The sequence below is a fragment of the Nicotiana attenuata genome, chromosome 1 (genome assembly GCF_001879085.1).
Source record: "Nicotiana attenuata strain UT chromosome 1, NIATTr2, whole genome shotgun sequence".
Lineage (NCBI taxonomy): Eukaryota > Viridiplantae > Streptophyta > Magnoliopsida > Solanales > Solanaceae > Nicotiana > Nicotiana attenuata.
The window spans coordinates 47,304,105-47,319,498 of record NC_031989.1 but is presented as its reverse complement, the minus strand read 5'-3'; the positions used below and the strand labels follow the sequence as shown (position 1 = coordinate 47,319,498).

General features: G+C 39.5%; 1 protein-coding gene across 1 annotated transcript; it reads right to left on the bottom strand.

Moving 5' to 3' along the window:
- LOC109225965 (protein trichome birefringence-like 6) lies at positions 4,781–7,620 on the bottom strand. The gene is made up of 5 exons (XM_019390774.1): positions 6,640–7,620; positions 6,308–6,500; positions 6,028–6,218; positions 5,389–5,547; positions 4,781–5,309 (listed from the first exon to the last, which is right to left on the bottom strand). Exons 1-5 carry the CDS (start codon positions 7,368–7,370, stop codon positions 4,988–4,990), a joined length of 1,596 nt encoding a protein of 531 aa, XP_019246319.1. The 5' UTR covers positions 7,371–7,620; the 3' UTR covers positions 4,781–4,987.

Here is a 15,394-nt window from a genome sequence, read left to right as displayed (position 1 = left end):
GTAAAAAGTATATTTTTAGAGCACCATAATTTAGAGTTATATAAAAAAGTATAGTGTATTTTTGTAACTTTTTAGATACCTTGACTATTTATTTCAATTGTATAAATCTTTATTTTCAGGTTAAATTCAATAAGAGATTAATTAAAACTTTATTATTTTTATCCAAATAAAAAAATTTAACCTAAATAATGCAGTTCTATCCAAGTTTTATTATAAATTGTATTCGCAAAAAACTTATCTAAGAAGTAACATACTTAAAAAGGTAAACATATATTTTATTTTTCAAAAAAATGCCACATATACAGAAAAAAAATCCACGTGGCAGGCGAGTGCACCCACACAATTTGCCACATCACCATCCAGGGAGTATGGCTCTCAAAAGGCCTAGTTGAGGGGGTAATTAAGACCACGAATAGTTTAAGGCTGTAACTAATAATCCGTGACAAGTTTAGGTGGGTGATAAGGTATTTTGCCTAAATGTAATGCAAAAGGTCGATTTTATTTTTAAATTATTTTAATAGCTAAATACACTACTAGATTTTAAAAAAATTGTGATTGTGTGATTAAGTTTGAAATGTTGCATAAGTTTATATGTTCAGATTTAATATGTGTGCACGTCACTTCTATGAGAATATTTTACTCGCTTCGATTTTAAAATATTACTTAGTTCTTTCGATTTAGTGAGTACTAATTAAAAAATTTAAGAAAAGATAAAGACTAATTTAAACAAATTTTTATAATTAATATTTGACATTAACCATGTTAAATATCTGAGTTATTTGAATTATATGTAAATAACCTTAACATTTAAACCTTCTAAATAATTATAGATAATCGTCAGATAATAATTAAGAAACACTACATGAAAAAAGACTAATATTTTCTCAATTCTCGTAGTGATTATTTTATTTTTGCACTATTCTCATAGGTGTCGTTGGAACCTAAAATAGCTACAAAGTGAAATAATAACTCATATTTATGGCAAAGCACAAAGGTTAACACGATATAAACGATTCTTTGATTACGACGTGACTCTTATACTACGACTTGAACTCTTATTTGGTATGATTTTATCTTTCAAAAAATATTTCTATTTTGAAATTTTAATTTCTAAAACTTTATATATATTATAATAATGATTATCTTTATAATGATGCAAGTGAAGACCTTAATTTAAAATTCACTTTAATCGGCTATCTAAAAATTTAAATGATTCTTTGGCCGGATTTATTTCAGTATGACTTCACTTAAGTTTATCGATATTTCTAGCCCCAGAATTTAAATTTTTAATACCCTATATATACAAAAAATTTGTTCTTTGAATCATTAAATGTTAAATTAGTTGATTATTATTATAAAACATTGCATATATTGTCTTAAAATTGTCAAGTAGTTTATTTTTCGACACCATACTTGGCTTAACCTCATTGTAAACTACTCAAATTGCATTCCAATTCAAATTCGAATATCATATCAGTTTGTTAGTAATAGTGATTTTTTAAAAACGACGCATAATGTAAATTGAAAAAATGTCACGACCCGGATTTTGACCACGTGGGCCCGGGGACGATTTTGGAATTTTTGGGGAAAAACTTGGGAAATTCATTTTTATGCATTCAAATTGATTCATATAGTGTTTATTAAAGTAATTGAGCAATTTGTGATTAGATTTGAGCGAATTGGAGGTGGAACCGCGAGGAAAAACGATAGTTGAGGAATAAGTGGATTTCAAGGCTTTGAGGTAAGTGTTTGGTTTAACCCTAGCTTGAGGGAATAGGAGTTGAGTCTTGTTGCTAATTGCTATGTGATCGAGTACGATATATAGGCATGGTGACGAGTATCTATACATTGGGGTCTAGCATGACCGTGAGTCCTTATGATGTGATTATCATGAATTGGTTGTGAATTTCGTGTTTATGGGAGGATTTCTATATGTTGTGAATAACGTGTGAACGATGATATGATCATTTGATTCCTAGGAGCATTGGCTCGAATTGCAATGCGAATATTAAAAGTATATGAAATGACTTGATTCTTTGGAGTGTTGGCTCAAAATGGTAAAGTGGATTATAACATAAGAAAAGTAAGAAAGAGAAAGTGTTGTTGATTATTCCCTTGTCGGGACGTTTGGTTGAACTTGTTGTTTCTTTCCCTCGCTGGGATTTCTTCAAATATTTGTTTATTTTTATGCCCCTTATTTGTGACTGTTGTTTGGGGAGCCAGACTGTTGAATGATATGGATCGGGTTGCACACCACAACAATGATATTTGAGGATCGGGTTGCGCGCCGCAACAATAACACATGAGGACCAGGTTGCGCGCCGCAACAATAACACATGAGGACCAGGTTGCGCGCCGCAACAGTGGTATTTATGGATCGGGCTGCACGCCGCAAATGGTAATTGTGGAACGGGTTGCACGCCGCAACAGTTATTGATACCATGTGTTTATATTGAGTATTGGTTCCTTGTTCATTATGAATCTAAGTTGCTTTAGTTTGTTACTCTGGATAACTGTTAATATTGTTATCTCCCCATAGCATGTTCTCCCCCCCCCCCCCCCCCCCATATTGTTAGTTGTTTGGTATTTCGATTCTGTTGTATATTTATAACGGCACAGGTTCATGTGGTGTCCGGTCTAGCCTCGTCACTACTTCACCGGGGTTAGGCTAGACACTTACCAGCACATGGGGTCGGTTGTGCTGATGTTTCTTTCAGGCCTTTGTATTTAGTATACTCTTAGCAGTTCGTGAGTAATGTGACACAAAATCTTGGGTAGAGGCTATTATTGATTGTTCCGCGTTTTGATGCAAATTCATATATCAGACTTCCGCTATTATTATTATTATTAAATTCCATGTTCTATATTGATGCTATAAATAGTTAACATGTTTGTTTCTTAATGGAAAGGTAATTAAGTTGGCTTGCCTAGCTACCACGAGTAGGCGCCATCACGACTCCGATGGTGGGAAATCCGGGTCGTGACAAAAAATATTCTAAGATATCCTTATCTTATAATCTATGTATTTGAGTTGAAAAGAAAATATTTCAAATCGATGAGATTAACTTTCAAAAATTTTATACTCAACAAAGATAAAACATAAAAAGAAATTTGTTGTCATCTTTTATTTCTCGTTTTTAGATCTTTCTAACGTTTTTTTCAATATTTATTTTCTTTTATCTTATTTTTTATGTCATTATTTCTTTTGTTACAAAAATTTATTTATATCACTATAAAAGGGTGAGTTTTAATAAAAATTGTCTACATATGAACTTTAATTATATTTTTAGTCTTTGGTTAGAATTATTTCATATTTTTCTTTTGGCTTTATCTAATCAGCCTAAATAGGTGCTCACCCGACCACTTAAATTAAAAAATTGAATGATTTGTAATTTATATATAATCCATATATAATATGTGTATAATCATGTGTTGTCCGTATATCATCTATTTATATTAGCTATAAAAAGCAAACAACAAATTTGGCCGGATATTATGTAAATATTCCATAAGATTTCGATTTTTGAGCTTATCCATGATATAACTTCTATTATAATAATTTTAAAACTCTCCACTAATGTTCAAAAATATCTTATCTTTTTATTATCTTTAAATTAATAAAAGTAAAGAGTTTTTTTATCGAAATAATTTATTTATATTTAAAAAAATATTTCACGTCATACCATTTTTTCTTTATATATACTCTTGTTACACTTAAAGTCGCTATAGAAACTATCAATTAGAAACCAATTTTTCTCTTGTTTGAGTTGAAAAAAAAACTTTCACATAATCTAATGATTCAAACTAATATTCTTCAAAGAAAAAAATATTATAGCCCTTGCTATATTGCTTGACTAAAGCTAATAAAGGGTTCAACTTATATATTCAATTCTTGAATGTGCTAAATTAAAATTAATGATAGCAAGTTGTATGCCAAAGTTTTGTTATTTGTTTGATGTCCATTTATGCAAATTGACTTTCAAACAATATCTTCAGAAAAAAAAGAAACAATTTTTTTAATATTGACCTTATTTTGTGATGTTTCTTTCTCAGCATGTATGTTTATTTATTATATATGTAAGTAAAACTTTTTTTGGTTTTCTAAAACTCTTTTTGTTATTGGATAAACATAGACGTGTAACCCTATATATTACATTTTTTTAAAAGAATTTTGTTTATCAATCTAGCTAACGTATTTCAAAGAATATACTTATATGAATTTTAAATGTGAAAGAGTTTTATAGTTATATGGAGTAGTTTTTTTTTTTTGCTAGAGGCAAGTAGTATTTAAATAATTAGAAAAAATAACAAAAAGTTCCTAACTGATTGCATATGATCATTAACCGAATTAAGTATGATAACATGGATAAAAAAGATAAATTAATTTTTAATTTAAATTCGAATTTAGAACTTTTATCTATAAATTCAAAATTATCTTTAATTCAAATTCTGTATATATATAAAAAAGATAAATTTAATTTTTTTTTATTTAATTCGATTTTAGAACTTATCTAATAATTCAAAATTATCTTTTAATTCAATTCTATATATATATATAGTTATATATATTATATATATATAATATATATATATATTATATATATATTTAACTAAAATAGTCAAATATAAAATAAAGTTATAATATACTATTGACATTTATTAGTTTGCCACTTGGCTTAACCATAATGTCAATCATATATGATAACTTTCTTGCTTTAATATATATATATATAGATAACCAAAACTGAAAGGGAAACGGGAGGACGGTGACATGTCAATGAGAATTGAATTCAAGCGTATTATGTGTGAGATTCTCATCGATACCACTACACTATAACCGTGCTTATCTTTTTACAATGATTCACCTAGCTCATTTTGTGCCTATGTAGGAGAGGGACACAAACAAAACAAAAGATAAACCTGAATTTCACAGCTATATGCAACCTAGCAAACAAATGAAAGAATTTACAAATTTGAGAAGGAAAATTCAGTTAGTCAAACTCTTTCTTCTTTTACTTTCTAAATGCATATACAATATTTCGTTCCACGTATCTGGAACCCCAGGAAGACACCAATGGCTACAATCTTGAACACGCGAAGAGCTACCCGGTTTTCTTCCATATATAGAGGGATGAGCATCAATCCTATAATCTGAGAAACCAGTTATATTCAAAAAGATAACTGGAGTCTTCATCTTCCCTATGATTTGTTCCACTATCATATTCTTGTCCGGGTATTCGCCTTTGTAAGTCTCAGGAAGAGGTTGAGAAGCTTCTCTGCAGTGGCCACCAGTGTTCCACTGACCTCCGCTATCCAATTTAAGAAGAGTGTCATGAGCCATACCAAGATTTGAAGCCAATACTTAGTTCAAAGCAAATTAAGGCATACCTGAAATGAGAAGGAGCAGAGCTTCGGAAGAAAACTTGTGTTTTGGTTGGATTGACATGTCTATCTACCCATTGAGCCCAAGTAGTCAGGGCCTTTCCGAAAGCTGTTGAAACATCAAGACGAGGATGAACTTGATTCCTTTCCTGGTAGTAATTTTTTCTGTTGTGACACTACCGGTTAGAAGCGAGGATTTAGAAGAATATAACACAGCATCCATCACAACAAGTAACTTGTTTTCTAGCTTAATAACAAAAATTGACGGGATGAACCAAGAAACAATCCAGCTCATTAACTGGTATTGCTATGTTCTTTCTATGTCCTATCACATCATGATTACATTTTTATATCAATATTGGCTTTATCCAATTAAACAATAACAACAAGTACGCCTCAATCCCAAACAAGTTGGACTCAGCTATGACTATCTCGCACCTTTTAAGCTCATCTCAATCAAATATAGGCGTCTCCAATTAACCATCAGTAATAACCTGTTAGTTAGTCCAAAGTGTAGTAGTCTAAAACAGATGTTCAGATAGATTATTAAACTAAGAACCTCAACAAGAACAGATTCTATTCCTACTATTAGTATGTCAAACTGGAAGTAACAGTCCATAGGAATATAGTTTCCAAAAGGCTTACCCTGCTTTAGTTTTATGGTGACTCCACCAATGAGCAGTATTAAACACCAGAATATCAGCCCCTCTCCATCTTGATGAACTTTTGTCAACCGTGTCAATACGCAGCGTTTGCACTCGTTTGCCGCCTATTCTTGCCTTGCCCTCATGAACCAAAAAATGAGTTACATAGTACTCAACAGTACATTGGTAGTCCTGCAAAATTGACACCAAAAATTTCAAGACAATTTTCTGCATATTAGCTATCCATAAGTAAAAATAAAAAACAAGTTTAGACTGATTACCACAAATTTGAAACAATAATTTCCCTTCTCTTTGGTTATTCTCCGACCACGAGTCTCAAAAACCTTTCTTGGGTCTTTAATAGCTCCGAATAATAAGCACATCATTGATTCCCATTGGTTTCTGTTAATGGAATCACCAACAAAAACTAACCTTTTGCCTCTAATTAGTTCCAGCATTTGGGTAGCATTGAACCTATAGCACAAAAGTTACAAGCTAAGAATTACTTATTTGTCAAGCTTTCTTATTACACACTTTACTAGCCAAGTCTACATCTTCAAGCGTACAATTAAAGCAATGGATAATGAAAACAAGGGGCAAAAGTTTTACCTACCTTGGAATGTCACAATCTTGAGGTTGCCACCTCCATTTCATATAATTCTTGTCCAATCTTCCATTAGATTCACAACTAAAACCTTCATCAATGAAGGGACAAGAGGCATTTGTGTACAAAGGGTAGCTCTCATCAAATACCCACTTCCCTTTTGTGATGTCACATACTTTGTTATTATTCACCACCTTAAGCACAATATCACTAGAAGCTTCTCCTTCTAGTTTCTTGTACAAAGGAAAAGACGCATTCTGCTGCTGCTGTTGCTTTCCACTATCTATATGAAGAACCCCAGAAACAGTTTCAGATTTCGTCGAGCGGTTACCAAAAAAAGTTGAATTTTTCAAACCAAAAAGGACAGTAGAGTTACTGTTTGCCACTGATTTAGGCTCACTTTCCTTTTCCGAGATTCCTTCAGATGCTGAAATGTTAGAAATTTGGGACTCATTTTCAACTCTACTGGAATGGGTGCCCACCAAAATTGAGTTCTCGATTTGGGTTGCTGAGTAATTTCTGTGAAAAGAACTCAAAGTTTGAATCTTGAAGTTGGGTTTGAGATCCAAAGGGACTGAAGTAGTAGTGTTGAAGTGAAGATGGGGGTCTTGACGAGTAGATAGTGGAAGGTTGAGGACCCAAATGGAAAAGAAGATGAGAAATATTAAAGAAAAGGAGATGGTGAAAGAGAAAAGCCATAGCCTTGTGGGCTTGATGGAGAAACTCCTCTGCTTCTCCATAAGATTTCTCACTGTGTGTGTGTGTGTGTTTTTTTGGCTTTCTTCTAAAATAGTAACTATACAAGTCAAGAAGAGTGGTTAAGATATGGTAATGCACAGAGAGAGGCACATGCTGACATGCAAAGGTGTTTCGGAAATTATTAATAATAATATACAACAGCTAATTAAGATAAGAATTGTATAATAAGTATACTATACAAAATGATAAATTTGAGACAAAATTACATAATAATGCACTTCATAAGTTGACCTTGTATTATTTTAGCCCACTTACAAGTTTGCAAATGTGTAGCCAAATATCAATAAGCTTGGATCTGAATTTTTTTCCAGTTTTTTATGCTCTATATCTTCAAGCGTGAAACATTTTCATTCTCTTTTTTCCTCAAATTTCTACACACCTATCACAACTACGAAAATAAAAAACAAACGCGAGAAATCTAAAATCTCATCTTCCTTAATGCTAATCTTGTTAGATTTTGAATATGACTTTGTGAGAAATTTGGAGTGGGTATTGTTTGAACTTATTATAATTAGTCTAAGTAGACTGTATACGAAGTTTGAAGTCATTTAATAGAGATTTGGAATAGTTTTAATCAAGAATTGCAAGTGAAAACGTACAAAAAATTCGACAGAGATGCTTATACATTTTTATACAATATTATACACTTTTATACAAAGAGGTATATTATATATATAGTTGTATAAAAATGTATAAAGATGTATAAGCACAGTAATGAAAATATTAGTGATACACCATGTATATAGGTGTAGTAGTTGAAGAAGAAGAAGATGTGAGAAATCCACCGAATACCTGTAAATAATGTATCAACCTTGTATAAAATAATGTAAAAGAGGTGTTTATACACCATTATACATTACTTATACACTATTATACAAATGAAACATATTAATGGAGCTTCACGGATTCATCTTCTTCTTTGGGCATCTTCCAAAATTCAACTCAAATCTAGCTCAAATCTGCTCCAAATCACTTCAAATTTGAGTTTTGAACTCCCCTCGACGATCCCAATCAATTGGGCCAACACCCAATCCAAACAACTAACAAAACCGAAAAATCCAATTTCTGAAATTGAAGTTTCGAATGACCTTTAATGGTGACTCCAAAAATAATAATTCTCTTAAGTGGTATTTTTTCTTCTCATCTTAATAGTGATTATAAACTTTGAATCTGGAAGGAGAATTGAAGAATATTGTATGGGTCAGAATTCGACCCCACGATAATTAACGAGGCTAATCCCGTTTTAAGTTAATTCATGATTAATTAGTGGCACGACCATTCAGAATTGACGATGTTCAGCCCGCATCTGGTTCGATCGATAAGGCCATGGCCTATCTGCCACCATAAAGGCGAGATCCTAACGTGGTCACGGCCACTTATTGCCAGCTCACGAAGCTCACAGCTATAAATACAAAGAGAGGGAACCCTAGAAAAGGGGGGCTTCTTCGTGACCACTATGGAGAGAGAAAAAAGGGACAACAATACCCAAAATTATGGGCAAGAGGAACACCATTGTAAGGCTCTGAATCTCTCCATGGAGAGGCAGACCAAACCAATATTATCAATAAAGGTTTCTAATGTTTCTCCCCCTAATCCTGAATATTAATTTTTGTTTCCTTCATTTGGTCCAACGGATTATTACGGTTTGCTATGATTTTTCCGTGATTTATTTATATTGTTTTATACTCATAAGATATGTGATAACTTTTGAGCAAACAATTTGGCGCCGTCTGTGGGGATTTCCGAGCAAAATCGCGTAGTTCTTCCCTGGACCAAAAGGAAAGAAGCGCCAAACTCGAAGGGGAACTCGAACATCTCAAATCAAGATCTAAGTCCTCTCTCTCTCTCCAATCTGAGATAGTGCAAACAAGAAGAAGGGGCCCCCTCCCTTCCTAAGGGAAAGTCTCTGTAAGGCACACGAGCTCCGGTCAGAAACCGGCGCGGAGATATCTCGAGCCGAGAGTCGCCTCAGGACAACCTATATACCCTGGTTGGGAAGACAACGGATAAGCCGCTCAAGGTCTCGAATCCAAAACGAGTTTCAGCACTCAATACCCACAATATGGGACTCCGGCTATGTGCCCTCATCATCAAAATCAACCAAGCTCAACAACAGTTGAACTGGGACTCAGGCTATGTGCCTTCGCCAAAAAGTTCAACTACGGTTGAACCAAGACAGGCTATGCGCCTTCACCAAAAAGTTCAACTACGGTTGAACCAAGACAGGCTATGCGCCTTCACCAAAAAGTTCAACTACGGTTGAACCGGGACTCAGGCTATGTGCCTTCATCATCAAAATCGACAAAGTTCAACTACGGTTGAACCGAGACAGGCTGTGCGCCTTCACCAAAAAGTTCAACTACGGTTGAACCAAGACAGGCTATGCGCCTTCACCAAAAAGTTCAACTACGGTTGAACCGGGACTCAGGCTATGTGCCTTCATCATCAAAATCGACAAAGTTCAACTACGGTTGAACCAAGACTGGCTATGCGCCTTCACCAAAAAGTTCAACTACGGTTGAACCAAGACAGGCTATGCGCCTTCACCAAAAAGTTCAACTACGGTTGAACCGGGACTCAAGCTATGTGCCTTCGCCATTAAATCCAACGAGCTCGACCTCGCTCGAATTGCAAGGATGGACGCCTTCGTCCTCAACTTTAGCAAGTTCAACCACAGTTGAACCGAGACTCAGGCCAAACGCCTTCATCTGTGAAAGCAAAGCCCGACCTCCAACAAATCGGAGCGCAGGATAGGCACCCTCGCCATTCAAGTAAGTTCTCCCAACTCGAATTAAGATTCGGGCCACGTAAAGTTCGGCCCCGGTCAAATTACGAGGCCGCGTTTTTTACCATCACGACCGGTAGTTCGACCGCGTCCGAACTGGGACTAAGGCTAAGCGCCGCTATCGCCAAATAACGGCCATGACTCGCCCGCACCGAGTTGAAAAAGCAAGGCCATCAACTATATTATGGCTAAGGCCATCTCCGCCAACGGTCGACCTAGATTCGACTACGGTGAGTAAACGACCCGACGACAGTCGAAGTCGCCTACATGGCTAAGGCCATCAACTATATTATGTCTAAGGCCATCGCCGCCAACGGTCGACCTAGATTCGACTGCAGTGGGTAAACGACCCGACGACGGTCGAAGATGCCTTTATGGCTAAGGCCGTCGATTCTATCACGACTAAAGTCGTCGATCTAAATTCGACTAGGGCCGCCAACACGAACGGTCAACAAAAAGCGCAACAAAAACTCTAAAGAACGAAAGAAAAACAGTGACACAAAACAAGCACAAGGCAGGCAATGGAAAAGAAAATTTATATATTTACAAAGTCAATTGCGGGTCATCCCCGCTTACACCCGGCCAAGGCCGATCAATACAAGAAATAAAAAAACAAGAAACACCTAAACGCCAAACGACGCACAAGACAAGAAAAAATGCATAAACATCTTTTTACTCGGTGCCGTCTGCGCCACCGTTTGCACCAGCGTCACCCTCTGGCGTCGCCGCGTCAAAACCACAGTCGGCACGTGCCTCACGAGCCTTTTGACGCGCCCCCTCGAAAGCAGCTTCGGTCACGATGCCAGCCTCCCACAAACTCTTATATACATCACGTTGGGCCTCGGCAAAGACCCAAAGTTCTCGAGCCTGGCTGGAAGAAGCGACTTGATCCCGTAGCCGCTGATTCTCTTCTTCTAAGGCTGTGATCCGGTCCGCCATGACCTGGGCGTCCTGCTCAAAGACACCAATCTGCTCCTCGAGACTCGCTTCTCTAAAGGCCGCAGAATCCATTTCCAATGCCCGTTGGGATTCGTGCATGCGGATAGCTTCCTTCAACGCCCCGGCCCTCGACGAAGCATCCCTCACTTGAAGCTTCAATGCCGCGACTTCACCCTCCAACACGGTCACTTTCCCGCTCCATGCCGCAGCGGCCTCCGCCGCCTTGGCTTTGCCCCGGCGCTCGCACTCAGCTGCGACCCTCTTTACCGCCTCGAGCTCCTCATCCTTTCGGCGGAGCTGCTCCACGAGAGCACTCGTCCTGCCAAGTATTTGCTGCATCTGAAGCTCCCGCCTCGCCAGCTCTTCGACCAAGGCCCGGCTACGAGGATCATTCCTTAAGCGCACGCGCAACTCTCGGCACTGATCTCGGTAGCGGCGATACTTCTCCAGCGCCCGCAAAAATATCCCCGAGCGGACCTTGGCTCGACGGATGCTCTCCACCTCCAACAGATAAGACTGCAAAGCAAAGACAACGATTAGAATAAAAGAATAAACTTAAGGCAAAGAAGAAGCGAACCGACGTAATTTCACTGTCGACGGTGCCGTAATGGTGGACCCTCTCCTCGCTTCTAGCGAGAACGATGTCTGCATGGGTGGGAATGACCTCCTGTTCTCGTAATTGGGCCATCCCAATCTCCCCCATTAATGGAGCTTCATCCACCGGTTCCTCTCCACCGTCGACAGTGAAATTACGTCGGTTCGCTTCTTCTTTGCCTTAAGTTTATTCTTTTATTCTAATCGTTGTCTTTGCTTTGCAGTTTTATCTGTTGGAGGTAGAGAGCATCCGTTGAGCCAAGGTCCGCTCGGGGATATTTTTGCGGGCGCTGGAGAAGTATCGCCGCTACCGAGATCAGTGCTGAGAGTTGCGCGTGCGCTTGAGGAATGATCCTCGTAGCCGGGCCTTGGTCGAAGAGATGGCGAGGCGGGAGCTTCTGATGCAGCAAATACTTGGCAGGACGAGTGCTCTCGAGGAGCAGCTCCGCCGAAAGGATGAGGAGCTCGAGGCGGTAAAGGGGGTCACAGCTGAGTGCGAGCGTCGAGGCAAAGCCAAGGCGGCGGAGGCCGCTACGGCATGGAGCGGGAAAGTGACCGCGTTGGAGGGTGAAGTCGGCGTTGAAGCTTCAAGTAAGGGATGCTTCGTCGAGGGCCGGGGCGTTGAAGGAAGCTATCCACGTGCACGAATCCCAACGGGCATTAGAAAGGGATGCTGCGGCCTTTAGAGAAGCGAGTCTCGAGGAGCGGATTGGTGTCTTTGAGCAGGACGCCCAGGTCATGGCGGACCGGATCACAGCCTTCGAAGAAGAGAATTAGCGGCTACGGGATCAAGCCGCTTCTTCCAGCCAGGCTCGAGAACTTTGGGTCTTTGCCGAGGCCCAACGTGATGTATATAAGAGTTTGTGGGAGGCTGGCGTCGTGACCGAAGCTGCTTTCGAGGGGGCGCGTCAGAAGGCTCGTGAGGCACGTGCCGACTGTGGTTTTGATGCGGCGACGCCAGAGGCTGACGCTGGTGCAGACGGTGGCGCAGACGGCACCGAGTAAAAAGATGTTTATGCATTTTTTCTTGTCTTGTTCGCCGTTTGGCATTTAGGTGTTTCTTGTTTTTTTTTTTATTTCTTGTATTGATCGGCCTTGGCCGGGTGTAAGCGGGGATGACCCGCAATTGACTTTGTAAATATATAAATTTTCTTTTCCATTGCCTGCCTTGTGCTTGTTTTGTGTCACTGTTTTTCTTTCGTTCTTTAGAATTTTTGTTGCGCTTTTTGTTGACCGTTCGCGTTGGCGGCCCTAGTCGAATTTAGATCGACGACTTTAGTCGTGATAGAATCGACGGCCTTAGCCATAAAGGCAACTTCGACCGTCGTCGGGTCGTTTACCCACCGCAATCGAATCTAGGTCGACCGTTGGCGGCGATGGCCTTAGACATAATATAGTTGATGGCCTTAGCCATGTAGGCGACTTCGACTGTCGTCGGGTCGTTTAATCACCGTAGTCGAATCTAGGTCGACCGTTGGCGGCGATGGCCTTAGCCATAATATAGTTGATTGCCTTGCTTTTTCAACTTGGTGCGGGCGAGTCTTGGCCGTTATTTGGCGATAGCGGCGCTTAGCCTTAGTCCTAGTTCGGACGCGGTCGAACTACCGGTCGTGATGGTAAAAAACGCGGCCTCGTAGTTTGATCGAGGCCGAACTTTACGTGGCCCGAATCTTAATTCGAGTTGGGAGAACTTACTTGAATGGCGAGGGTGCCTATCCTGCACTCCGATTTGTTGGAGGTCGGGCTTTGCTTTCACAGATGAAGGCGTTTGGCCTGAGTCTCGGTTCAATTGTGGTTGAACTTGCTAAAGTTGAGGACGAAGGCGTCCATCCTTGCAATTCGAGCGAGGTCGAGCTCGTTGGATTTAATGGCGAAGGCACATAGCTTGAGTCCCGGTTCAACCGTAGTTGAACTTTTTGGTGAAGGCGCATAGCCTGTCTTGGTTCAACCGTAGTTGAACTTTTTGGTGAAGGCACGTAGCCTGAGTCCCGGTTCAACCGTAGTTGAACTTGTTGGTGAAGGCGCATAGCCTGTCTTGGTTCAACCGTAGTTAAACTGTTTGGTGAAGGCGCATAGCCTGTCTTGGTTCAAGCGTAGTTGAACTTTTTGGTGAAGGCGCATAGCCTGTCTTGTTTCAACCATAGTTGAACTTTTTGGTGAAGGCACATAGCCTGAGTCCCGGTTCAACCGTAGTTGAACTTTTTGGCGAAGGCGCATAGCCTGTCTTGGTTCAACCGTAGTTGAACTTTTTGGTGAAGGCGCATAGCCAGTCTTGGTTCAACCGTAGTTGAACTTTGTCGATTTTGATGATGAAGGCACATAGCCTGAGTCCCGGTTCAACCGTAGTTGAACTTTTTGGTGAAGGCGCATAGCCTGTCTTGGTTCAACCGTAGTTGAACTTTTTGGTGAAGGCGCATAGCCTGTCTTGGTTCAACCGTAGTTGAACTTTGTCGATTTTGATGATGAAGGCACATAGCCTGAGTCCCGGTTCAACCGTAGTTGAACTTTTTGGTGAAGGCGCATAGCCTGTCTTGGTTCAACCGTAGTTGAACTTGTTTGATTTTGATGATGAGGGCGCGTAGCCTGAGTCCCATATTATGGGTATTGAGTGCTGAAACTCGTTTTGGATTCGAGACCTTGAGCGGCTTATCCGTTGTCTTCCCAACCAGGGTATATAGGCTGTCCTGAGGCGATCCTCGGCTCGAGATATCTCCGTATCGGTTTCTGACCGGAGCTCGTGTGCCTTACAGAGACTTTCCCTTAGGAAGGGAGGGGGCCCCTTCTTCTTGTTTGCACTATCTCAGATTGGAGAGAGAGAGAGAGAGGACTTAGATCTTGATTTGAGATGTTCGAGTTCCCCTTCGAGTTTGGCGCTTCTTTCCTTTTGGTCCAGGGAAGAACTACGCGATTTTGCTAGAAAATCCCCGCAGACGGCGCCAAATTGTTTGCTCAAAAGTTATCGCATATCTTATGAGTATAAAACAATATAAATAAATCACGGAAAAATCATAGCAAACCGTAATAATCCGTTGGACCAAATGAAGGAAACAAAAATTAATATTCAGGATTAGGGGGAGAAACATTAGAAACCTTTATTGATAATATTGGTTTGGTCTGCCTCTCCATGGAGAGGTTCAGAGCCTTACAATGGTGTTCCTCTTGCCCATAATTTTGGGTATTGTTGTCCCTGTTTTCTCTCTCCATAGTGGTCACGAAGAAGCCCCCCTTTTCTAGGGTTCCCTCTCTTGGTATTTATAGCTGTGAGCTTCGTGAGCTGGCAATAAGTGGCCGTGACCACGTTGGGATCTCGCCTTTATGGTGGCGGATAGGCCATGGCCTTATCGATCGAACCAGATGCGGGCTGAACATCGTCAATTCTGAATGGTCGTGCCACTAATTAATTATGAATTAACTTAAAACGGGATTAGCCTCGTTAATTATCGTGGGGTCGAATTCTGACCCATACAAATATATATAATGGTAAAGAAATTTTGGGGTGCAAAGTCGTGAAAGAGGAAGAAGAAGAAGAAGAAGAACGAAGAAAAGAAAAAAAATAGGGTGGGCTAACTGGTGAAAAATAACTTTCAGATTATATACAACCTGGGCCATATGAGGTAAGAGCTTCAAACGTGGGCCATTTTTTGATGGACTGTTAGGCCAAGTGACAAGGAGCGTAATCTCCCCTAA